The 27,735-nt window shown below is 34.1% G+C and overlaps 1 protein-coding gene and 1 long non-coding RNA gene across 10 annotated transcripts in view; one reads left to right on the top strand and one right to left on the bottom strand.

Moving 5' to 3' along the window:
• The window catches only part of LOC18103136 (probable LRR receptor-like serine/threonine-protein kinase At1g29720), a 204,636-nt gene that overhangs the window by 96,638 nt on the left and 80,263 nt on the right, over positions 1–27,735 (top strand). For 2 of the 8 annotated variants that reach the window (XM_024592186.2, XM_052445430.1), the window contains exons 25-26: positions 88–238; positions 385–1,044. In XM_024592186.2, coding sequence (XP_024447954.2) covers positions 88–238; positions 385–795 — 562 coding nt within the window. In that variant the 3' untranslated portion in view covers positions 796–1,044. Of the gene's footprint in view, positions 1–87; positions 239–384; positions 1,045–11,449; positions 11,561–11,732; positions 11,852–11,966; positions 12,178–12,280; positions 12,525–12,636; positions 12,788–12,924; positions 13,320–27,735 lie in introns of those variants that run through there. The other 6 variants (XM_052445435.1, XM_052445434.1, XM_052445432.1 and 3 more) reach the window with 6 other exon arrangements.
• LOC127904021 (uncharacterized) lies at positions 15,653–17,476 on the bottom strand. Of its 2 annotated transcripts, XR_008056820.1 has the most exons (3): positions 17,406–17,476; positions 16,409–16,488; positions 15,653–15,818 (listed from the first exon to the last, which is right to left on the bottom strand). It is a non-coding gene; the product is annotated as an uncharacterized LOC127904021 (long non-coding RNA). The 2 variants fall into 2 exon arrangements; XR_008056819.1 differs by lacking the exon at positions 17,406–17,476 and having other exon boundaries at positions 16,409–16,635.

Raw genomic sequence — 27,735 nt, 5'->3', positions numbered from 1 at the left:
AGTTTATTGATAGTAATACTCCTCATGTCTCTGAAGGGCACTAATCCTGCATTTAAAAAAAAAAATATATATATATATATATTTCAGAGGATATATGGCTCCAGAATATGCACTGTGGGGCTATCTAACAGATAAAGCAGATGTTTATAGTTTTGGGGTTGTCGCCTTAGAAATTGTCAGTGGAAAGAGCAACTCAAGTTACAGGCCAGAGAACGAAAATGTTTGTCTTCTTGACTGGGTAAATCATCGTCAGTCTGTTTCTGTTGCTATCCTGAATCAATGACGCATGAGGCATCAGTTCTCAATGCAAAACATGGTACATTTGGTACATTTGGTCAAATATCTTAGCTTCCTTCTTATTTGTCTTTGAAATTCTCGTCACAGGCCCATGCATTGCAAAAAAAGGGAAATTTAATGGAGATAGTGGACCCAAAGCTGCAGTCTGAATTCAACAAGGAAGAGGCTGAGAGGATGATCAAAGCGGCTCTCTTATGCACCAATGCATCTCCATCTCTAAGGCCTGCAATGTCAGAAGTGGTGAGCATGCTTGAAGGACAGACCAGCATCCAGGAGGTGACCTCAGATCCTAGCATTTATGGTGATGATTTACACTCCAAACGTCTCAAAGGCCACTATCAGCAGGTCACAGACCAGAGTTTAAAAAGCACACAAGACCTCTTTCCTCCATCTGATAAATCATGGATTGGAAATTCCTCTACATCTGCCCATGATCTCTACCCCATCAATCCCGAGTCCATAAGTTTAAACCTCAGTGAAACCTCGTCTTTAATTTGAATAAAGCCAAAGACATGCTTGGAGCTTCATTTGTAATCATATAATGATGATACAGAGGATCAAGATTTAGACGCGTACACAACGTTTTGTTGCTTACCATCCATCTTGGTATGCTTATGGATTTATAATTCTATATATCTAAACGGTCTCTGAAAGCTATCTCCGTGGTTGTGAGAATTCAGAGCCCAAGGCACCTTTCCTGGACAGTGGTTATTACTCCCGATTTATGGGGATGGATATTTTGAATATTTTTAATAAAATTTAAATTTAGAGAAGGGATCAGCTTGTTTTTGTATGTGATTTTTGAAAAATGGTGTGCTAAAATGAAAAAAAAAAAGTTGGTGCATTAAAAAAAATAAAATAAAATTCATGCATTTGATTGATAAAAAGGTGTAAAATTGGTGTACTGTTAATGCAATTATACCTTGTTTATGTTGTGTAATAATTTTTCTTTATTTGATTTTTGAGATTTTACACAGCTTGGATGTTAGTACCTTAAAAGTTATATTTTTTATACTTTTCATATTTTATATTATTACGTGTTCATAGTATTTGATTTTTTGAGATTTTACACAGCTTGTTCATTGTATTTGGTGATATTAAATGGTAGGACAATTTTGTATAATTTAATTTCTAATTATTGTAAAAACAAAATTAAAATAACAAGAATTAAAATTGATATTGATAAAAATTATTGAGTGCATGAATACTCATTATAATATATTGTGTTGACTTTGTGTGTTTAGAAATTTCAAGGTAGTTATGGAAATCAAGTGGTAAGTTGTGAATTATGAAAAGTTGTATATGCAATGCAATGTGGAAAATATTAGCATATTAAATAAAATTAAAGATTTGACTATTTGAACATGCAATGCAATGCGAATTATGAACAACTCTGCTAAATAATCATGGACATTAGATCACATATGGGTGATACATGTGTGCCTTTTTTTTTACCGTTTAGTCCCGAGAACGACCAGCCTCCACCACCTCCTTCTCCTCCAGCTCCGTCATTGTTCTAGTTTAATTTTTTTTTTTTGTAATGAATATTTAGATGAATATTATTTAACTTTATTTTTTTATTTTTTGTGTTTAATACAATTGTATTTGCATAATTGGTTTTTTTACTATTAATTTATATAATTTTATATTATTTATTCTAACACAAATTCAGAATTTTCACAGATCCTCTACTGTTATCTCTAGATTTCTAACACAAATTCACCATTCAAACAAAATTATAACTCAAAATCATCATCTTTACCTACAATCTTCCATAATCAACTAAATAACTAATTACCCATAACATTCAAATCAATTAATCAATCAACCCAAAACACAATCTTCAAAACCCTAACATTCAACAAAACAAAAATTTAAAGCTCAAAGAACACACATTTATACATTTAAAAACCTAAATCTTACCTTTAAACTTATTTACTCCAACTCTCTTCTCCTTCCCTTATCTTTCCCTCTTTTCTCTTCTTCTTCTTTCCCTTTTCTTCTCTTCTCCCGTTGGTTTTTTCACTTTTAATTTCAGATCTCTCTCTTTTTCTTTTTTTCTTTTCTATTTATACTTATTACGTTTATTCAATTACCACAATACCCCTTATTCATTTATATCCACTTTTAAGCCTTGAAGGGCTTTTATAACATCCCACATCGAAAGAAGAGTGTCTAGAGCCAAGGCATATTAAGGCAGTTGGTACCTAACATTGTAGGACGCGTTTTGGGGCCGTGGGCTACCAAGACCAAAACCGTAAAGCGTGGAAGCCGGGTTGAGTTGAGCCATAGCGGACAATATTCTGCAAGTGGGAGTGGGTCGGGCCTTACAATTTTATTGCCTTTTCCTACTCATTTATTTCAAAACATCACAGTCTTGATATGAATTGAATAATGATAACATGAATGTAAATTCATGAATTTCAAAATTTATAAACTGATGTTTGCATCTTCCTTTTTATAAAGAGAGGCACTAGTAGTTGTATTCTCGACATAAGAAACTAGATCATCAAAAGGAGCAAGTAGATGCTCTCCACCTTACTTTTATTTAAAGGAATATTACTTTTAAATTTCTTGTTATTGTGTTTGCATCTAAACACAAAGAGAGAGAAATATAAAATTAATTGATAAGCTGACCATATGAGTGGGGGTTATGGATCGGGTGTTTAAGAGTTGGTCATTCGAGTGAGGATCTACATATCAGATGTCTTTTAGATGATTCTAGGAAGGGAAATCAAAGACATCAAATAGAACTAAGCTAACTACATTATGAGGCCACAACTTTGATAATCCAATATACCACATGATATAAAGTTATTAGTGTGAAGTATTTATAATTATATGTAAGAGTAAGGGCTTGTTGGAAAAGAATTACAAATGAAGAGTTAAGGAAATAGATAGTATAGTCAAGAAGAGGCCAAAAATAAAATAAAAAGAATTGTGTTTTAATGATGGTGTATGGGAATTGTTGTGATTCCCTAATATTAATATTAGTTGCGTATTACTCAATTTGTTTGCATATTTGAATTGATAGCTAACCTTTACACACACACACACACACACAAGGTCCATTCCATCACAACAGTGGTGGTGTAGCTGTATTCTTATGTTATAGCTCGGTAGACTTTAGTTTTATCATCTTTTATTATGTATTCAAACTGTTATCTTCCTTTTAATATGCTTTTGGTTTACTTTTAGTAAACTTATAAATTTAATAAATTAGGAATATTTGTATATAAACTTATAATTGTAATAATTGATTGTTTTTCTATTTTGTGTTTCTATATGTTGGTCTTGTCTAAGGTTCAAAGTAGATTTCTTTACAAGGGAGTCTCTATCTTATCGAGTTAAATCATAATAGTTCTAAAGTTTAAATTTTAGCATCACATTTAATTTGCACTTTGTATCTTTAATATCTGAGGGTATATACTTTACAATGTAGTTTTATACCTTTAAATATTAAAGTCTACAACTAAATCCTCACACTTTAAATATAAAATGAACAAAATGATTAGTGAAGGATTTTTGGTGCTTTGGCTAAAACCTAAGAGAAAATCATAAGCTGGTTATGATATCCATTTTATATTTTAAAACATGAGAAAGATGTATTTTTTGTTTTTTTTATGAAAATATGCTTGGAAAACTTTTAGGATTCAGCCGTATGCATGAAAAAAAAATATTTTTATTTTTTTAGAGGAAATTAATTTAAAAAATTTGAGATTTTTTTTAATTTTTAAAGAAACTTTTTGAAGAATACCAGGTGTTGTTACCCATTTTGGGTTCCCACACAAAAAATGAAAAAAAAAATAAAAAAAATATAATAAAAAATAATATTTGGAAGGAATCCAAAAAATAATAGGAGTGAGAAAAGGATGCTGGAACGCCCATAAAATGGCTAGGAATTGGTTGAGGAGGTTCAAAAATACAAAAATTGAAATTTGACATTGTATTTTTGACTGGTGAGAGCCTTGTTGACAAGAAAAATTCAATTTGAGAAAGAAAATTCCAAAATCAGATGTTTATGGACTCAATTAAATTTTATCTAAAGTTAAATTGATTTTTAAGTCAATTTAGGCTTTTATTGGAAGAAATTAAAGTTTTGGAGTCCAATTATAATTTTGAAATGTTGATTTGGTCAAATCAGGGGCTTAATTGTATAATTATAGAAGTTTGATGGCCAATTAGGGACTTAATTGAAACAAGCCAAAACCAAGGACCAAACCGGAAAAGGCATTAAAATCAAGGGATCCAATTCCAATTTTTCCAGGGGCTTGATTACAAAATTGCAAAAACATCCAAGGACCAAATCAGAAATATCCATTTGAATTTTAAAACGGTGTCGTTTCCTTAGACACTATTCATCGCCATCTTCAAAGCCGTTTCAGCAGACAAGAACTGTTTCAGCAAATGCCGCAGATTGCTTGATTGCTTTAGTTATGGAGAACGTTTCACAGCTACAATCTCTCTGCACATCGTTGACCGTTACTACTGCAATAATGGTCCTGAACGTCTTTAATATAAAAGAAAAAAACGCATGCAGCTTTGGGCTATAAAAGCAGAGAAAAAAAACGGAACAGGGAGAGGAGAGAGAACAAAGGGAGAGGGAGAGGAGAGCAGAACAGAGGGAAGACACAAGACAGAGAAGGGGGAAGAAAACGGAGGAGGGGGAACGTAAAGAAGAGAGAAGACAAAGGAACAGGAACGGGAGAGAAAAAAAAGTGAGAACGAGGATAAAAAGACAGGGAGGAGAACGAACAGGGAGAAGGGAGGAAGAGAACAGAGGAGGAGCAGAGAAGGGGGAGGAGGAGAAAACGAGAGAGACAGGGCAAAAGGGCAAGGAAAGGAAAACAGGGAAACCAGTAAAGAGAGAAGCAAACAAACAAAAACAGAAAAAAAAACAAAGAATACCGGGAGGAAGGAGAAGATGGAGACGATCTGGGAAGGGTCGCCGCTTCGCCGCGAGGGTGCGACAGGATGACGACTCCACTGAGAACCCTTGGAATAGGCTTGGTAATTTTTTTGTTGATGCTATGTGTTGTTTTTTTGTTTGCAATGAATGATACTTTGTTTAAAAAGCTTTAACATGCATCTTTACATCCTGTCATACATGGTATATTGGATATGGGCAAGATCTTACTGCATCCTGTCATGTATCACCTTTATTTTTATTATCTTTTTCAGAGCACACACATTAAACTTTAAGTTAAGTGGGCGACTAGTGGCTTGCCTTATGACTTGAGTCAAGGTTTAAGTTTGTGTAAACCCCAACTCTTTGCTGAGTGTTTAGACTGATAATGATTGGTGCACGTGCCATCTCAGTATCTGCTGAACCCCTATATTGCCTTTACAAGGGTGATCACTGGGATAGCAAGAGACCCTCTTTAGAGACCAAGTAGTAAACCTACCCTATGTTTCACATAAAGGAACTAGAACATATCCTTAAGATGTATGCTCCATAATATCTTTTTGCATCCAAACAAGCCTAAGCTTAAAGCATCTTGAATCTCAAGACCTTCATTCAAAAGCTAACCAAGGGAGAGATGTTCCAGAATTGGGAGACCCAATAAGCTCCATTGGTGTTCAAAATTTAATCAACAATGCTTGTTTGATCATGATATTGTGTTGTTTGCCTTTTTCACTTTTTTGACAATCGAGGTTCCAAATGTCAATTGGATTTTATCCTTGTTTTTTATCCAAACTTTTCCTTTTAATGAGATCATGCATTTTCAAAAGTTCATCTTTATGTTTTTACTATGCATTTACACATCACTTTCCGTTTTTAAAAACCCTGAAAGTGGATCTTCCATAACAAACACCTGCATTTTACACCGAGAATAAATGGTCAAACTTTAAAGAATACAACATTAGGGAATTCATAAAATTAATAAAGCAGCATGAACAAGCTTGGAAACCCGCTAAAGAGGAACTTGAAACCATAGATGTTGGTAACGAAGAAATTAAGAGAAACAACTGAAGATAGGGACTATGATTCCTCCGAGATTATGTAGATGTTCTTGCTTGGTCCTATGAGGATATTTCTGGTTTAGATACGGATACCGTAGTACACAGGGTACCGCTGGTAGAAGGATGTAAACCGGTTAAGCAAAAGTTGAGAGGAATCCATCCGGATGTCTTAATCAAAGCAAAAGCAGAAATTGAAAAGCAGTGGAACGCCGGTTTTCTAGAAGTAGTCAAGTATCCACGATGTGTGTCCAACATAGTGGTAGTACCTAAAAAGAAAAATAAAATCAAAGTTGTGTGAACCTTAGGGACTTAAACCAGACTAGCCCTAAAGACAATTTTCCTCTACCACACCTAGATATGCTGGTTGACAACGCAGCACGTAGCTCCACATATTCTTTTATGGATGGATTTTCGGGTTACAATCAGATAAAAATGACAAGAGGATATGGAAAAGACAACATTTGTAACATCATGGGGGACCTTGTTACAAGGTTATGCTATTTGGGTTAAAGAATGTCGGGGCCATCTATTAAAGGGCTATGTTGACTCTATTTCATGACATGATGCACAAAGAGGTTGAAGTATACGTGGATGACATAATTGCTAAATCTAGAGAGTGAGAGAATTATGTCCAAATATTGAAGAGATTGTTTGAAAGACTAAGGAAATATAAGTTGAGGCTTAACCCTGCAAAGTGTTCATTCGGGTTGAAATCTGGGAAGTTGTTGGGATTTGTGGTGAGTGATAAAGGGATAAAAGTGGATCCCAAAAAAGTAAAGGTTATTCAATCTATGCCAACTCCCAAGATTGAGAAAGATGTAAGAGGGTTCTTAGGAAGATTAAATTACATTGCCCGGTTCATATCCCAATTAACCACGACTTGTGACCCAATCTCTAATTGTTAATAAAGAAGAATCTCAGAATTTGGAATAAGAGTGTGAAGAAGCTTTCGAGAAAATCAAGCCGTACCTACTGAAACCACCCCTATCTATCAAGCCGAATTGCAAAATGGCAAGTTCTACTGGCTGAGTACGACATAGTGTATATGACAAGGAAAGACATGAAAGGGAGTGTCATCGTCGATCACCTAGCTGACCATGCTATGGAAGATTATGAGCCGTTAAACTTTGATTTTCCTGATGAAGATGTGCTTTCAGTCGAGGAAGGGAAATCAAATTGGTGGATTATGTACTTTGATGGTGTTGTGGTAACGGAGTGGGGGCAATGTTAATCTCTCCTGATAAGAAACAGTATCCGATTTCAGTTAAGTCGCAGTTTGGGTGCACTAACAACACGGGTGAGTATGAAGCTTGCATTCTCGGTTTAAAGGTTGCATTGAAGCTGAACATCAAAAAGATAGCTGTGTACGGAGACTCAATGCTGATCATCTACCAAGTAAAAGGAGAATGGCAAACCAAGGAAGAGAAGTTAAAGCCGTACCAAGAATACCTGTCTAAACTAGCTAGAGAATTTGAGGAAATAGAGTTCACCCATCTAGGAATGGAAGGAAACTAGTTTGCGGATGCTTTGGCCACACTAGCTTCTATGGTCAGAATAAACTTTGGGCACAAGGTACAGCCGGTACACATTGATATTAGAAATAACCCAGCTCATTATTGCTCAGTCGACAAAGAAGTAGATGGAAACCCTTGGTACTATGATATCAAGAATTTCATCCAAAACCAAGCATATCCCATGGGGGCATCCAAAATCGACAAGAAGACCTCGAGGAGGTTGGCAATGGATTTTTATCTTGATGGGGAGATTAAATCATTCGACGAGACTTTGTTGAGATGTTTGGATGAAGTTGAGGCAAAACAAACGCGTTACGGGAAGTCCATGAAGGGATTTGCTCAACCCATGCTAATGGACACGTGATGGCTAGGAAGATACAAAGAGTCGGTTACTTCTAGATGACATTAGAGAAGGATTGCATCGACTATGTCTGAAAAATGTCATAAGTGTCAGGTATACGGTGAAAAAATCAACGCCCCTTGATTAGTACTTAAAAGTGTATTTTTATCAAGGTTTTATATCATCATTTTGCACTTGAAGTATCAATAACTCCTTAACTAAAGCATGTTTTATAATAACAAGTCTGATCTCATAAGATACCTTTAATTTATGGTAAATGTTCATCTTAAATGCAGGCCTATCACATAAATGAAAGGATTGATTGATGAGTTTAAGTACGGAAATTGAAAGGACAAAGAGAGGGCCAAACTTAGAAAAAAGATGTTGGTTCAGTCCAAACTGGAACACTGTTCGGTCATTGGGTCATATCTGGAGCTGTAGATCTTGGATTTAGGTCTGCCTTATATGGATGGAAAGCTAAGACATAGACCTAAAACTTTCATGAGGAGTCCAAGATTTACAAAGGCTGTTTTCAAGTCCAAATTGTAGCAATAACGGAGAAGTCCGAATCTGACCTGTAGTCCAGACACTGTTCAGTGTTCAGCTCATATCTTGAGTTCTAGAAGTCCAAATGACCTCAACTTTTTTTTCCTGGAAAGCTAAGACAATTTCCAAATGACCTCAACTGTTCAGTGTTCAACATGTTGCTCCAACCTATTGAATCTAAATTAATACAATTTAATTTTCATCAATTATATAAAAAGATAATTTTCTTAAAATTTTTAATTTAACAATAAAACTGATAAACTATGATTTATACCCATTAAATAATCCACCCATTCTTGCGTATCAATTCTAAATAAAGTTAATAAACAATTTCCCTTAAAAACAATTAAATCTTAGTCATCGAAGCCATCACCATTAATTAAAGAAAAACCATTATATGAACGCTAGTGCATTTCTAGCGCTTGCATCGTGAAGTTTATATATTCTCTTTATTTGTTAACCTCGTGGAAGTTTGTATTTAGATTTATGATTTTCTTGATCTCTTCCAGTGATGTTTCGTACAATAACTTTTCACGGTCACCAAGATGCAGCAGCAGTAACGGGTAAGGATGTTCATAAATTTTTGAGTTGGGATATTCTTGGTGATTTTGAAACTGAATGTTTTGAGTTTATAAATCAGGAATGATATAAACTGGTTTCGAAGCTCGTCCAGCAATAATAAATTGTAAGGCTCTTCTTTTGTGCTCTGTGGACTGCAATGTTTTTCGTATTTATATTTCTGGAGATGAAATTTAGCAATAGAGATTCTGCTGTATGTGATTTCAAAAAATCCCACAGGGTCAAAAGAATTCCCCTATGGAGTACTAGCAATATCTTGTACCTATTTGCGATAACAACATATGCTATCATGAGTACAGAGTTGCAGAGACAGATACAATTACTTCAGATGAACATGGAATTCAGACAAAACATATTTTGATATTGTAACTAAATAATAAACTATACTACATCTTTAAATCCTACCTAAGCAGAATAGATAGATATCCAGAATTAATTTATGCTCAGAGTATAATGCTTATCATTTTTTCAAAGAGCAAACACATCTTGAATATTTTCCTTGTGTGATACAATTGTTTTTAAGCATGTTCTGATTCTGATTCCGAGGCTTTTTTCTGATACCTGATTTTTAGAATTCAATCTAAAAAACCATTTATTATTCTAACATACTATAATTTCCATGATATACAGAAGCGATCTTCTTCCATGCTCAGGGATATCTCGGTGCCCAAAATGTATGTTTTTATTTATTTATTTTCATAATAAGAACTTGTGCACTTCATAAAATCCGAGTGTGCCATTAAAGTTTATCGATGTACCATATTTATGTGTGTACTTCAATGTTTGAATGACATTGATGATTGTTAGCTTTTTAATTAGATTCTATCTAGAAAAACTAATAAGGTCAATTCATGGTCACTTTGTTGGAAAATTTATACATCAAAACGTGGTCTGAAGTAGAACTTCACCACTGGTTTCACCATCAGAAACCAAAAGTTGACAGAAGGTCATTCATTGAGTTGAACTCATCTGACAGTGGCAAGCCACTTGATGAAGTGTTGACCAGTGACTAATCATAGTTTTGAAGCTTTGTAGTAAAGTAAACTCATTCCCCATTGATATGCTTCTATAAGAATGACAAAAAGGAAAATTGAAACTTGTCTAATGGTATACTAGTTTTATGTGCTGCAGATTATCGTTCATTCCATATAAACTGTGGTGGAAAAGATGTAAAGAATGAGAGAATCATGTATGAAGGTGATCAAGATAGTGGAACTAATGCTGCTGCAAAGAATTATTATAGATCAAGATCAAACTGGGGATTCAGCAGCACAGGAGATTTCATGGATGATAACGACTTCAATAGTGACAGATATATGCTTCAACCAAGTCCTAATAGTTCTCTGGTTGACTTTGGATTGTATGCAACAGCACGTAAAACTCCACTGTCTATTACTTATTATGGATATTGTCTAGAAAATGGGAATTACACTGTCAGACTCCACTTTGCTGAGATACAATTCACAGATGAAAAACTGTACAACAAAGTTGCAAGGCGTGTTTTTGATATTTACATTCAGGTAATTAATTACCTTTTCCTTGCGGAGAGATTGTGGATGTCTTTTTTCTTTTTTCAAAGGAACCCTTTTGAGGAGGAAACTTTGTTCCAGGGAACACCAGTGCAAAAGGATTTAATACCAGGATCTAACAAAAATTTCACAAGAGCGTTCAACACCACTGTGACAGACCGTACCCTGGAGATCCGATTATACTGGGCTGGAAAAGGCACTACTAGCATTCCAAAAAGAGGAAATTATGGTCTTATAATTTCTGCTATATCCGTATGTTCAGGTATGTTACATGTTCTTTTTCTGCCTCTCATTTGAAACTTACAGACTTCAAGGAGTTTAATTTATACAGTAGAAGGACACCATTGAATTCATTTCTATTTCAATTTTATGAGCTTTCTGGGTTTTTTTTCCTCCCCTAACTGATGAGATTAAACACATTTCATGTGTCTCATAAACCAATCTGCATAAGTGATTAGCCTGATTTTTGTTGTCACTGTAACTGTAAGCTTCTTCCACTCACTTCATTATCCCATCTAAGAATCCTTCCGTGATCTGTGGTTTTCAGGTTACAGAACTTAATGTGAAGGTGAGAATTGAACTGTGCTATAGTGGTCGGGTGTCTTTACAGCGCTAATGTTTATTATCCATTTGATGGGATGTTTACCCTTCTTTGCGTTTGCAATTTTATTTAATATCAGAACCTGAGGAAGCAAGTAAGAAACCTATTGTGATCGGAGTTGTCACTTCAGCAGTAATGGGTGTCATTTATTGGAAGCTCTGCTATGGAGACAAATACACAAGAGAACGAGGTATTGTAAAATCAGTCATTTCCGCACACTGAGTCTTCTCTTAATTTTCTAAATAATGGCGAATCACACTAAAGAATGCGCGTAGTGCATGGATATATGATTTTCAAGGATTTCTATTATTTCACGATATGTCTCCTGACTGTCATCCTCCCATACAAACTGCTACGTGCAGAGCTTAAAGGGCTAGATTTGAAAACTGGTTCCTTCACCTTGAGGCAGCTAAAAGCGGCCACAGACAATTTCAATTCAGAAAACAAGATTGGAGAGGGTGGTTTTGGATCCGTATACAAGGTTTTTCATCTAATGAATTTTCATATTCTCACAATTTTATTATTGGAATCATGCATGGGTGAATCCGCCCTAAAAACACTATAGCATTTAGATGCGTGATTGACTTCCTATGCAGGGTGAATTAGCAGATGGTACTATTATTGCTGTTAAGCAGCTATCTCCTAAATCCAGGCAAGGAAACCGAGAATTTGTGAACGAAATTGGCATGATATCCTGTTTACAGCATCCCAATCTTGTAAGGCTTTATGGATGCTGTATTGAAGGAGACCAGTTGCTTCTGGTGTACGAGTACATGGAAAACAACTCCCTCTCTCGTGCACTTTTTGGTAACCATAGTAGCATTTGTTGATAAATTTCCAGTAAAAAATATTTTTTATAACACTGCATCAACTAGCAAACATGAAATGATCTTATCAACAATCCTATTAGGAGCAGGTTCCGAAACAAGTGCTCTGATGCTGGATTGGCCAACAAGATATAAGATATATGTTGGCATAGCCAGAGGTTTAGCATTTCTCCATGAAGGATCAGCAATCAGGATTGTTCACAGGGACATCAAAGTTACAAATGTATTACTGGACAAAGATCTAAATGCCAAGATATCAGACTTCGGACTAGCTAAGCTCAATGAAGAGGAGAACACTCATATTAGCACTCGAGTTGCTGGAACTATGTAAGTTGTATTGAGACTAATTTAATTCCTGAAGTTTATTGATAGTAATACTCCTCAAGTCTCTGAAGGACACTAATTCCGCATTTTTTTTTTTAAAAATAAAATATTTCAGAGGATATATGGCTCCAGAATATGCACTGTGGGGCTATCTAACAGATAAAGCAGATGTTTATAGTTTTGGGGTTGTCGCCTTAGAAATTGTCAGTGGAAAGAGCAACTCAAGTTACAGGCCAGAGAACGAAAATGTTTGTCTTCTTGACTGGGTAAATCATCGTCAGTCTGTTTCTGTTGCTATCCTGAATTAATGACGCGTGAGGCATCAGTTCTCAATGCAAAACATGGTACATTTGGTCAAATATCTTAGCTTCCTTCTTATTTGTCTTTGAAATTGTCGTCACAGGCCCATGTACTGCAAAAAAAGGGAAATTTAATGGAGATAATGGACCCAAAGCTGCAGTCTGAATTCAACAAGGAAGAGGCTGAGAGGATGATCAAAGCGGCTCTCTTATGCACCAATGCATCTCCATCTCTAAGGCCTGCAATGTCAGAAGTGTTGAACATGCTTGAAGGACAGACAAACATCCCGGAGGTGACCTCAGATCCTAGCATTTATGATAATGATTTACAGTCCAAACGTGTCAAAGGCCACTATCAGCAGGTCACAGACCAGAGTTTAAACAGCACGCAAGGCCTCCTTCCTCCATCTGATAAATCATGGATTGGAAATTCCTCTACATCTGCCCATGATCTCTACGCCATCAATCCCGAGTCCATAAGTTTAAACCTCAGTGAAACCTCGTCTTTAATTTGAATAAAGCCAAAGACATGCTTGGAGCTTCATTTGTAATCAATTAAGATTTAGACGTCCACACAACGTTTTATTGCTTACCATCCATCTTGGTATGCTTATGGATTTATAATTCTATATATGTAAACGGTCTCTGAAAGCTATCTCCGTGGTTGTGAGAATTCAGAGCCCAAGGCACCTTTCCTGGCCAGTGGTTATTGCTCCCGATTTATGGGGATGGATATTTTTAATATTTTTAATAAAATTTAGATTTAAAGAAGGAATCAGCTTGTTTTTGTATGAGATTTTTGAAAAATGGTGTACTAAAATGAACAAAAAAAAGGTTTATTTACTTGACTGATAAAAACTGAAAGATGGTATATCAATGTTGCAATTTTGTTTAATAAATGCCAAAGTACACGTAAACGAAAAAAGGAGTAACTAAAAGAGTTTGGATGAAATTAGGTGCTTGATTAGAATTCTTAATTGAGTTGGTGCATTAAAAAAAATAAAAATAAAATTCATGCATTTGATTGATAAAAAGGTGTAAAATTGGTGTACTGTTAATGCAATTATCCCTTGTTTATGTTGTGTTATAATTTTTCTTTTTTTGATTTTTGAGATTTTACACAGCTTGGATGTAAGTGAACAATGATGATGTACAATTTATACCTTAGAAGTTATATTTTCGTTGCCCTTAAATTTTTTATACTTTTCATATTGTATATTATTACGTTTTCATAGTATCGGATGTTGTTCGCATATTAAATTATTGTATAATAATTTCTAATTATTGTAAAAATAAAATTAAAAAAACAAGAATTAAAATTGATAGTGATAAAAATTATTGAGTGCATGAATACTCATTATAATATATTATGTTGACTTTTTGTGTTTAGATATTTCATGGTATAAGTTATGGAAATGAAGTGCTAAGTTGTGAATTTTGAAAAGTTGTATATGCAATGCAATGTGGAAAATATTAGCATATTAAATAAAATTAAAGATTTGACTAAGTCAAATAAAATAAATAATACTTTAACTAAAAGAAAAATGATGCTAGTAAATGTTGTGTAATAATGTCAATGTAAGGGTTATGAGTCAAGTTGACAGTAAACTTTGATGTAAAGAAATCTAATATGGTATTGTGTATTATTGTAAAACAAGGAAATTAATATATAAGGTAATGGGAATAAGAAATGGACTATATAGTGGCAAATTCATGGTTTGGTGACCACGCAAACCGGTGACTCCGTTCTATTTGCTGCACGTGCGAAACGAATGGTAAGATTAATTTAAATGAAATATATTGTTTTTTAATTTGTTGTTACTTAATTAATTTTTTTCTTACAGACTACGTCTCTTGGACGTGAGCCGAGCCAAATGGAGCTATTTGTAGAGACGCACGTGCGGAGTGAAGACCGCTAAAACGAGGTGCAATAGTTCGTTGACAACCGCGCTCAACACTTTGTGATATGTTCGTTCAACCCAAGGTTGTCAATTCCGTTCCGTTTCGTCTGGAATGACCGAAACATTTCGTATCAATTCAAAAAACGAAGCAAAACAAAATAATTTTCATCTCATTTTAAATCTCGGTCTGTTCTGGATTTTCCGGATAAATTTCGGCCGGAATATTCTAGTTTTAGTTCACATGTTTCATTTCGGGCTTGAAAAGCTATTGAATCAAACTCAAACTTCAACTTATTTTAACCAAAACAAATCATAAAAATACCATATAAATATTAATAACTCCATTTTCAACTACAAAACAATCTTTAATCAATCTAAAAAAAACAAAAAAAAAAACAACAATAATAATAAATTTATGGACCATAATCTATTTTTTTGGCATGGTAAAAGGGCAAATTCATCTTCATTGAACTCCCATCTCCTAACAAACCTTCATTGACACCAATATCTATTACATTCCTTCCATTTCTTTGGTTGAATAAAACATGGGTTGCACATCTTTTTTTATAAAATGTTAAGAGATCAAAAAATCATTCTCCATTAATATCATAATAAAAATATATTGTGCAATACGATTATAATATAAAAAGCACTGGAATATTTCTTATTATCCTTAAGAAAAGCATGACCTCCTTGTGATATTGAATAAGTAAACTGAAGGGAATTTAAAGGGGTGACAAACAAAACTTATAGTTTAATTAAGGGTTAAAAAAATACTAATTGGGTGGTGTTTGTGTATTAACCTTGTCACGACCCGAATCCCGGATCCATGACCGGCACATAGGCAAGGTTCCCCTCCAAGGTTCCATACCTATGCGAACCCAAACTTACACACAAACTTATCCTAACTCAATCAGAGTTCAACGCAGCATTAACAACAAAATCAACTTCATAATATAATTGAATTGTCTTAATACAAGAGTTAATATAATTCATAGTTTTGGAGCACTAACTTGACATAAAAGGAAGGTACAAATTACAACCAAAAAGCAGATTCGAAAGGTTCAACAAAAGTAACCTGCTATCAAGCTATAAGCCTGAAAAGAATAATAATGAGAGGGTGAGTTCAACAACTCAGTGAATAGATAACGTTCAATATACACACACGAGGTAATAAAACAATGAGAAATATATATACAAGTATGGCTTTAGGTTCTTATGGAAGTGTTCTCAAATTGGCCATAACAAGAATGTCATATGGTAAAACTCGTCAGAAAATCAAAATGCAATGAGCATGAGGCTCCGTACTGTGGGATGATCAGTCCACACAGGTTGGTGACTCCCCCGACCAACTAGGGTTCAGATACGATGTGCACAAAGACTAACACTACCATGTTAGAATGGGTATTCTGACTGACATACCATAGGTTCATAATCATAATCAAACAGACATATTCATATCTCAAGGCTCAACTCATGACATCAATCAAATGAGGAGCTATCAATTCAGAATTCAATTCAAAATATATACTGGTTCATATCAATAATTCGGATTCAACAATTGATCATGCTTATCATAACAAGGATAATAATCAACATATGTATTATCAAGAAGCATGATCCAATTCATATTAACAAATCAAATATTTATAATATTTCTCATGCATATGGAAAATTATCCACTCACCTGACTCAAAAGCAACAAAACTCAAAGCTGATATCGAAGAAAATCCTACTGACGTCCCGCCGGTAGAATATCAGGATTATCTGAATATAAAGGAGACATATTCAAGAATGACTCAAAAGAATATATAACCTATTTAATACACTTATCTAAGGGTATATTTCATAACCCTAAATGTTTTTAGACTAAACTAGTTATTTTTCTAAAAACCCAAAATCTAACGGTTTTCCCGAAATCTAATCCATAATAAAGCAAATAATAAAATTGGTAATAATTCACTAAATAATCCTCAATTATTCATCAAACCAATCTGAAAAAGCTAATATTACAGCTAGGGACTAATCTGTAATTTATCATATTTTTAGGGCCAAATTGTAATTTTTGTCTAATTGGAGGACCAAACTGAAATTTATCATAAATCCATGAATATACTGAAATTCTGACCATAATTAGTCCTCATTTCTGTCCAGATCATCTCATTATACTCCAAGGACCATTCTGGAATTTTACCAAATTTTTAGGGTCAAATTGTAATTTTTGTCAAATTGGAGGACCAAATTGAAAGTGTTAAATTTTCATATCTATACAGTAATTCTGCCCATAATTCATATGTTATTCTGTTCAGATTTTCGGAATAGGCTCCAGGGACCAATTTGCGAATTTTCCAAAGTTTGGGGACTAAACTGTAATTTTCCAAAATTGAGGGACCAAACCGAAATTTTGTCATCTTCAACCTCCAACCCAGAATTTTTAACAGAAACCTACTGTTCTCTCTAAATTCCTAACACAATTTCACCATTCAAACAAAATCATAACTCAAAATCATCATCTTTCAATTCAATCTCTCAAAATCATCCAAATAATCAAATATCCACAACAATTAACCCTACAACATCCAAATTAACTCATCAATCAAACTCAAAACACAAATTTCATAACCCTAACATTTATCAAAATCAAAATTAAAGCTTAATTAACACATATTTATACATAATCTTACCTTTTTACTTATTTCCTCAAACTCCTTTCTATTTCCTTTCTAATTTCCCTCTTTTCTCTTCTTCTTCTTTCTCCCTTATCTCTCCTGCCGATTCTCTCTCAAATTTTTCAGATCTCTTCTTCTTCTTTTTTTTTCTTCTTTCTATTTATATATATCATCTCTTTATACAATTACTACAATACCCTTCATTTATTTATTCCTACTTTTAAGCCTCCAAGGGCTTTATTGTATTTTCCTACTCATTTATATTCAAAACATCACAAACCTAAATGTGACACTCAGATTCCAACTCCCTCTACCTTCGTTCAATAATTAATTGTCGTAGTGTTTTGACGTGAATGGCTTGTGTGGCTTCCCTTTATCTTTTAGAAGTGAAAAGTTCGGGTTTGATTTATATTTCTTTTGTGTTAAAATATTTTACTTTTATAATATTTTGGTATTTTGTTTAAGTTGAATTATTTTAAGTTAAAGTTCTATTTAATCTTGACTATTTATGAATATTTTAAATTTTAAAATTATATTTGTTTGACATTGTGTTTGTATATGGCATAATTTATAATTAATTTATCTTGAATTTGAATTATGTTTGTTGAATTATATATATATATGAAAAGTACAATCTTGAAACGCTCTGAAACCGAAACATTCCATTCCAATTGAAAAAACGAAACACTTACCGAAATGGAATTGACAACCTTGGTTCAACCATTTTATTTCATAAGTTATTATTTTTCTTGAATTGAATATGATGATTTCTTTTTTCATTTTCAGGAGACCAATAATAACCAGTTGAGGGAGAGATATGGGGACGATCCTTCGACCCATCCGGATTTCGTTCCAGATTTATGGATGGAGGTAGGATTGTCTAGTGGATCCGATACAAATTAGGTGTACGGTCTCTCCAACACTACGACCGAGAACTTGCGGGCGGCCCGTAGTGTCTCAACCGTTGGGAGCTTCCAATCAGTATCGAGCACCCAATCTAAGGAGTTCATGGCCTTGCAGCAACACACAACTCATCTCACCGAAAAATACGACTGACTCTCGGTGAATTATGAACAACTCTGCCAAATGGTCATGGACATTAGATCACATATGGGTGATACATGTGCGCCTCCTTTTTGGTCGTTTAGTCCCGAGAACGACCAACCTACACCACCTCCTCCTCCTCCTCCAGCTCCGCCATTGTTCTAGTTTAATTTTTTTTGTGATGAATATTTAGATAAATATTGTTTAACTTTATTTTTATATTTTGATGTTTAATACAATTTTATTTGCATAATTGGTTTTTTTTTACTATTAATTTATATAATTTTATATTATTTATTCTAAATAATTTTTAAAAATTTTTGTTTTTAAAACACCACCGACGGATTTACAGATGGACCTTCTCCGTCGGTATTTTACAGAGAATTGAAAAATATTTACTGGAAATGCCAAAATCATCAACGTCTCTACAAACGAAAACATTTCGTTGGTATTTAGCGAGAGTTGAAAAATATTTACTGCATACCGATAATTACCGACACCTAGACAGACAAATATTGTTCGTCGGCATTTCACCGAGAGTTGAAAAATATTTACTGCATATGCCACGATCACCGACAGAATATTTCCAGTGGGAAGTTTTTTTTTTGCTCGTATTTTCCGTCTGTAAAACCATCGGTATTTTTTTTTACCGACAGAATGTGGATTAGGTCCGTCAATAAAACTGTTAAATGTTGTAGTGTATTTGAAAGGTGTATAAATTAAGGTATAATGAAATGTCTTGATATGTCTTGTCTAAGGTTCACAGTAGATTTTTCTTTGTAAGGAAGTCTCTATCTTATCGACTTAAATCCTAATCGTTCTAAAGTCTAAATTTTAGTATCACATTTATTTTGCACTTTGTATCTTTAATACCTGAAGGTATATACTTTACAATGTAGTTTTATACCTCCACATATTAAAGTTTACAGCTAAATCCTAACACTTTAAATATAAAATGAACAAAATGATTAGTAAAGGATTTTTAGTGCTTTGGCTAAACCCTAGAGAAAATCATAAGCTGGTTATGATATTCATTTTACATTTTAAAACATGAGAAAGATGTATTTTTTTTGTTTTTTTAATGAAAATATGCTTGGAAAACTTTTAGAATTCGACCGTATGCATGAAAACAAAATATTTTTTATTTTTTTGAGGAAATTAATTTAAAAAAAATTGAGATTTTTTTTTTAATTTTTAATTTTTGAAGAATACCGGATATTTTAATACCGGATTTGTATCTTACAATATAAATATACAGCCTAATATTATACAAAACTATTGAAAAAACTTGCGAGAAAATCACAAATATTTTGAAATGACCCTTGGAATTATTTTTTTTTGTTTTTTTGTTTTTATTATTATTATCATTATGTGAAATATAAATTGAGCTGGACCTGGCCCAACCATACAGGCTGGGTCGAAATGGGTCCAGCCCAACTCAGTCGGGTTAGCCAACTAGTGGCCCAACAGACCCTCCTCCTCCTTCTCCTTCTTCTTTAGGTGTGGGCTAGATCCGTCGCAACCATCTAGGCAAGGCCAAAACGAGTCCTGCCTAGTTTGCATCTGCTACTAGAAGCCAGCAGTTGCAGGACGTGAATTATTTCACATCCTATATGCATATGAGAGGGGGAAGAGAAGAAGGAGCTCGCCTGGCACATGGGCCACGACTGTCATCACTGGTCTTGCAGAGGACGATGGAAGTGCTGGTGGAACACGACAATACTGAGGTGGTGGTTGGGTTCCTGTGGTGCAAGAAAAAGAAGAAGTTTGTGGTGGAAAAGGAGAAGTAGAGATTGGCGGTTATGGTTTCTGTTGTCAGCGAGGAGATGTGTTTATAAAGGGGTTTGTGTTGTGATTGTTCAGTTGTCCTAAGGTTGTGGCGGCTGAAAACACGGTGGAGAGAGATAAAGAAGAGAGAGAATTGTCGGCTAAAAGAAAAAAAAGGGGAGGGAGGTTGGTTTTTTGTCAACTTTTCACCCGATTTTCTTCACACTCAGGGCATGGAATCCACCCCTATTTATAGGGGATGAAAGAGAAACATTTTGTTTTTAATGGTGTCAAATCTTGGCCCTTGATTCAGCCCCGAAGGATCACAACCGTTGGCTCAAAGTAGGCATCATGAACTATTAAATTTGACAGTTGAAGGCTACCTAAACAGGCCTCTTTGGGCCGGTACCACGACGTTATGGTGTCAATTGGCCATAAAGTACCACACCGGGGTGTAATAAGATGTTAGACGATCATTTTCGTGCAAGTTTTGTCAAATTTGGTAGAAAAATGAAGCATTGAATGCCCCTGAAATATTGTAATTCATGAGCAGTCTTTTCAAGGAAAAAAATAAGAAGAAAATGAACAGTAACCAAAACAATGTCATTTTGGTAAAGTTCAATTTAATCTTTCGATTTGTGATTTCTCTCAATTACATCCTTGATTGGCTTCAAACTTTTAATTTTATGTATTGTTGCCCTTGATAAACTTCAATTTCAGCCTTGGATTTCAACACCCTTTTTATTTTAATTCTTGATCTTGAACTTTTTTAATTTAGTCCTCCATTAAACTTTCAAATCTCTTTGATTATTTAAAAAGTAATGAGACTATTTTCTATAATACATGCACAACCGCCATGTAGGTACGTAGACAACTATAATTATTAATTATTATTTTTTATAATACATGCACAACCCACGTGTCACGAGACTATTTTTGTGAAATAACAAGAGTCTGTTCGTTCGAGAAATAAATTTGCTCACGGTTTTAGGAAAAAAACTCAATATTCAAAGCAAATGATGACTATCAGAAGCATTAAAACCGATGGTGATTTTATAAATGTTAGCAGTCATTTTAAAAAGTATTTTTTATTGGAAAATATTTAAAAATAATATTAAAAAATTATTTTTAACATATACATTTTAAAACGATCTAAAAACATTAAAAAATTAATTTAAAACAAAAATAATATAAAAAATTTAATTTTTTTCTAAAAATATTTTTAAAATATAAAAATAAACCAGCTAAAAGTATGAAACTGCCAATTATGCACCAACTAGCTATATAAATGCATGCATTTGAGTCTATCATAAACTCCAAATAGCTTGTTGTCCTTTAGGACCAGGTGCAAAAGAGATTGGTCTACGTCTACCTCAATCAGTATTTTCCAAAAGAAAAAGAAAAAGAAAAAGCAGAAAATTCTACTTGCAATTAGTGAACAATTGATGATGAAGTTCTTAGTGCACTTTACAGCATTGAAAGTAAATAAAAAAAAACCTTCGTGTTCTTAGTGCACTTTATAGCCAGCGGTCAACAAACACGGATTAAAAAAAACCATTGAAAAATCACAATGGAAAGAACTTCAAGCACTGTGGGTCTCTTTTATTAAGAGATTAAGGTATAAATCCTTTTTCCTTCTCTCTTTTCTGATTGGAATCTCTCTCGTTTTCAGTATGTTCTTAGCAAGTTTCAAGTCAATAAACTGACAAGTCAGGTTTAAATATCTGAGAGTTTTTCCATGAAAATGCTTTTTAGCAGCCGCCGCTAGTGATGTGAATCATTCAACATAGCTTGTAGTCATTAAATTTGTGGCTAGCTCAAATGCCTCTATATGCGCCTGCCTCCTTATCTTTTAAATTTCAACATCTTGCAACCTGCAACTAGGAGAGCCAAAGAAAATACGAGGTGAAGATTTATAAGTATTATTATTTTGATTTAATTAAAACACTGAATATTTTAAAATATCACTTTTAATAGTTAACCGAGTAAATCTAATAATATTTTACTTAGAAATGTTTAAAGTCAAAAACTATCCTTTTAGTGATTCATCAAATTAATATCTCTATAAATTTTAAAGTTGTTTTTAAACTTATCAGACAATTTATAAACAATTTATATTCATGTAGAAAATTGTTGGAATCTTATTTATAATACAGGCACATTTTAGACCGGATTAAAAATGAAGTCTAATTATTTTTCTTAGAAACATAAAGTATATATATTAAAGGGTTTCAAATCCCACATTTAGAAAAAAAAAAACCATCGGGTCTCGCCAGAGTCATGGGTTGACCCACCGGGTTGACCGGGTTTTGCCAGGTTGTTTTTCCAGTCAGTCTTTTATTAAACCCGGACCGGTCTAGCTACCGGGTCAACTAGGTCCTAGATCAACCTGCCGGGCCAGGCTAAGTTTAATAACCAGGTTTGAGCAAAATTAACCCAGATTTATACCTACGTACAGAAAAGAAGAAGAAGAAAGACAGGAATGGGAATTACTATAATTAATCTACACTTCACGTACTATCTATATTGACTGATCCATGCATCTTTTTGATCAAGTCCATGAGATTAACAGGACCCAATGTGGAAAAAAGAAGTCATGTCTGCATCCATCAACCTATCAGCATTTAAAAGCAGCATGTTCTTTCTACCTATGTCTTTATTACTGAGAGAGAAACTAGCATCAATTTTTTTTTTAATTAAAATGGATGTTCGGAATAATTTATACATATTTTAATTAATCTTATATACCTTAAATTAATAATTATATAAATTACCATTGCTATTAAACTACCATTGCTATTAACTGATCCATGCATCCATGAGTAATACTTGAGTTCACATTGCAACTTCCAAGAATGAAATGAAGTTGTGAAAAGTCTTTGCGGAAAATTCTATGCCCTTTCGTTTTGCTGCTTGAACAATTAGATATATCAAAAATAAAAGGAAAGATTACTTGTACCTGTTGAAAGCAATTATATTTTAATAAAGTTTTTTAAAAAAGTGGACAAATTAATAAATTAATCAGAATCTCATCTTGTCAAATATGTTCGCTTTTTCTAATTTTCAATGATAAAAGCTTTTTTGCCTTTACTTAAAGTATTAAATATAATTAATCAAACAACACGAGGGTTGCTAATATACATTAAATTAATAAAATTAATAAAGTTGGGCTAGTGGTGAGAGGTTTTGTTTACTAATAAGATTAAATGACTTTAATTTCGGATGCAGGCACAAGAACTTTTCTAATAATTTACACCAAATGAGAATTAATGGAGAGTAAAATTAGGTTTTTAAAAAGGAAACAATAATGAAGTTGTTTAGTGCCTTCCATGACTGTGTCTTGGACTGATGGGGAATATCATGACTTGACTGCTAGTGTGTGATATGACGAGATGACTTCTATCAAATCTCCTATAAAAACAAGTTTAATACCAGAATATGAGACCCTATGATATTTAAGTTAGAAATACAGGATCCGGAGAAGAATACTATGTTAGAGCAAAAGATGCAAAAAGGAGCATGCGAGGAGATGGTCACGATGTGAGGTGATCATAGTGTGAGAGGCTGGTTACGATGACCAAGAGGTGGTGACTAGAGATGTTGGCTCCGTTTGGAACTGTATTTTTTTAAATTTTAAATTTTTTTTTGATATTTTTTTTTTATGTTTTTAGATCGTTTTGATGTGCTAATCTCAAAAAAAAATTTTAAAAAATAAAAAAAATCATTTTGATGCATTTCTAAGCGAAAAACACTTTGAACCGCAGCTACTACCACAATCTCAAACAAGCCTATTAACCAAGAAATGGTTGTCACCAGGAGATGGTGGTGACTAGTTTTCCATGCGTGCTCCAATAAAAAACCTTTCTATAAGGTGGAAAATCATTGTAGTCCATATCAAAACTGCTTTCATAAGAATATTTTGTTTTTTTTTTCGATACATCATAAGTCAAAACACTAGAGGACTACAACTGTGTCAAGTTATCAATCAACGATCGAATAAAAACATCTATATTTTGGCCCGAACTATTAGGACCACGTATGACCATAGATAAAAACATGAACTTTAGCCTCACACATATAACTTTGGTTCTGGTTAAAGGGGACCGCTAGATGGGATCTTAGATTAACCCAACCATACATTGATTTAGCTTTGGTTAAAGGGAGTCGCCAGATTAGATTTCAGGTTATCCGAGCTACACATAAACAGATTATGGTTCTGGTTAAAAGAGATTGCCAAATAGGATCTCAGGTTAACCCAACCGCAACATAAAAATTAGCTTTGGTTCAAGGAAGTCGTCAGATGGGATTTCAGGTTGACCGAGCTGTACATAAAATTTTGGTTCTGGTTAAAGGAGGTCGCTAGATGAGATCTCATGTTAACCCAACCACAAACATAATTTAGCTTTGGTAAAAGGGAATCGCTAGATGGGAATGCAGGTTGGCTGAGCTACACATAGAATTTTGGTTCTAGTTAAAAAAGATTGCTAGATGGGATCTCAGGTTAACCCAACCATGCATAGAATTTAGCTCTGGTAAAAGGAAATCTCGGGATGGGATTTCAGGTGGGCCGAGCTACACATAGAATTTTAGTTCTGGTTAAAGAAAATTGCTAGATAGGATCTCATGCTAACCCAATCACACACAAATTTTAGCTTTAATTAAATGGAATTGCCCTATGGGATTTCATGTTGATTGAGTTGTACATAAAATTTTGGTTCTGGTTAAAGAAGATCGTCAGATGAGATCTCATGTTAACCTAACCACACATAAAATTTAGCTTTGGCATGGTTCTGATTTCAGAGGATATATATGGCTCTATAATATATGCTGTGGGGTTATTTAACAGACAAAGTAGATGTTTATAGTTTTGCACAACAAATGAATTCGTATGTCTTTTTGACTGGGTAAGTTACAAGTTTATTCTTGTTGCTATCTAGATTTCATGATACATTAGGCACTACTCCTCTTTGCAAATACTTTTGCTTTCATAGGCCCATGGAGTGCAAAAAAAGCGAAATTTAATGGAGATAGTGGACCCAAAGCTACAGTCTGAATTCAACAAGGAAGAGGCTGAGAGGATCATCAAATTGGCTCTCTTATGCACCAATGCATCTCCATCTCTATGGCCTATAATGTCAGAAGTGGTGAGCATGCTTGAAGGACAGACCAACATCCAAGAGATGATCTCAGATCCTAGCATTTATGGTGATACATCAAATTTGTTGTAGATGCATATAACAAAATCAACTGCACGTCTTGAACAAATGATCACAACTAGTTCTTATAGCAGCGATGATGACGTGTCATTAGGTTCCAACCAAGAAGAGGCACCTGCGTTGACTTACGACGCTGTCTCTTCCAGCACGGTTCTAAAACGTAGAGGCGGTGTCCCTTCACAGCAAGGTCAATGCCCCCGCAGGTATATAGCACATTGGAAGGACGAACTTTCAATGTAAGTTTGTTTTGATTTTAGTTGGTTTGTGTTTAATAATTTATGAACAACTAATATTTCATTAATTTTATTGATTTTCAGGTTCATAAACATTGAGGCCGCCCGAGTAATAACATCGATGTTTAAGTTGTCGATAGAAATTCCATTGTTTTAATGGAGCCAGGTTTGCAGACATCATGATTGGAAACCTTATATCGATGCATGGTTTAGAAGATTTGAGGTTAGTGTTAACTTAAAATTTTAACTATTTTTATGTTATATTGAAATTATTGATTTATTTTTTATAAATTTTTTATACACAGAACAAATTCGAGTGGATAGCATAAATGATAATGTTGCGAGGACTATGTGAGAGAATCATGTAGCAACTAGGTAGCATAAAAAACAATACGATATTTTTTTTTAAAAACAATTTATATATTAAAATCTAATTTGTCATTAACTCATATAAAATACATTTATATCATGTAGATTGCGTGACTTTTGGTATAAAGCGCAAAAAAAGCTAAAAACTATGCTAGAGATAATGCTCTACCAGGTTGGAATAACATGGCGGTTTGGAGGGATTTTAGGCTGCCATACATCTCGGAGGATATATGGGCATAGTATATTCAGCACATGATGTCCGAGCTGTTCACACGACGCTTACAGTCCAGTGCCGAGAACCATAACCAAAACATTCACGGTTCGGTTACTACACACACCAACAGCTTCGTTCCATTCATTGCACATTTGAAGCGGATGGTAAGATTAATTTTAATGACATCTATCTTTAATTAATTTGTTGTTATTTATAAATATATTTAACTTGCAATATTTTTTTTCTTATAAGCTACGACTCTTGGACGTGAGCCGAGCCCAATGAATCTTTTTATGGAGACGCACGTGTGAAGTGAAGACTGCCAAAATTGAGTGCAACAATTCGTCAGCAACCACGCTCAACACTTCGTGGTATGTTCGTTCAACAAGTTTTTTGTAAGTTATTGTTTTCTTGAATTGAATTTGATGATTTCTTTTTTAATTTTAAGGAGACATATAATAGTCGGTTGAGGGAGAGATACGGGGATGGATGAAGGCAGGATCGTCTAGTGGACCCGATAGAAATCGGGTTGTATTCAGTAGGCTTAAATGTTCCTTAAGTTTTGTTCAAGTCTTACATTAGATTTGTGTTGTCTAGAGAGATGAGCTCTGGCCTTTTGACCTCTTTCTTTATCCTTTTAAAGATATTTGTTTATATAGACCTTTTTAAGATAAATATCTTAAGAAATATCTAAGTTTTAATATGTTTTATATAAATATCTCATAAATATATAAGTTATAAGATATTTAATATTAATATCTTAAAATATCCTAGATATTTATAAATATATTTACGAAGATGTGTACATTGTATAAAACATCGTGTAGGCCCGACTGGACTTGGCCCAAGAATTAATATTACTTTGTAGTTTTTTCATACATGTACCAGGTCTTGCAAATAGATGTTTTTGGAAGACTTGACCTAGCAAGAGTGGGGGAGGAAATACTTATAGGGGGTAATGTTACCTTTAGTGTATCAACAGAGCTCCCAAGTCTCGACAACACCTTTTATATGTACAAGTCGCCAGAAAAGTTGTTTATGGGTGTAGCCTTAGGGCATAACCATAGAGTGTAGTCGTAGACATAGTCGTGGGTGTTGCCTTGGGTGTCTGGCATAGCCATATCAGACGTAATCGCTGGTGTAGTCATGTGGGTAGTAGTTGAGCGATTAACCGCTAGTTTAGCTGTTGGCATCACATGTCATTGGCTTAGCTACTGGCATCATGTGTCGTTGGTGTAGCCATAGATGTATTGCCAACCATGAAATTATTTTTTAAGAAACTGAATGAACTGACTTTTTGTTTATTTTCCACAGACAATGCCAATTGATAAGGCTGAAAAAATCATCAAGAAAAGATTGCGAGTGGTTTTCATGGGCTGATAAAATTGGATCTGAAGGACTAAAAAAATCCATAAGAAAAAGATTATGGGCGGTTTTTATGGGCTACTAAAATTGGATCCGAAGGACTTGGTGAGCCAGTGACAATTGCAAGAAAAACATTC

This window comes from Populus trichocarpa, chromosome 11 (genome assembly GCF_000002775.5).
Source record: "Populus trichocarpa isolate Nisqually-1 chromosome 11, P.trichocarpa_v4.1, whole genome shotgun sequence".
Classification (NCBI taxonomy): Eukaryota; Viridiplantae; Streptophyta; class Magnoliopsida; order Malpighiales; family Salicaceae; genus Populus; species Populus trichocarpa.
This window is presented reverse-complemented; position numbering and strand designations above follow the sequence as displayed.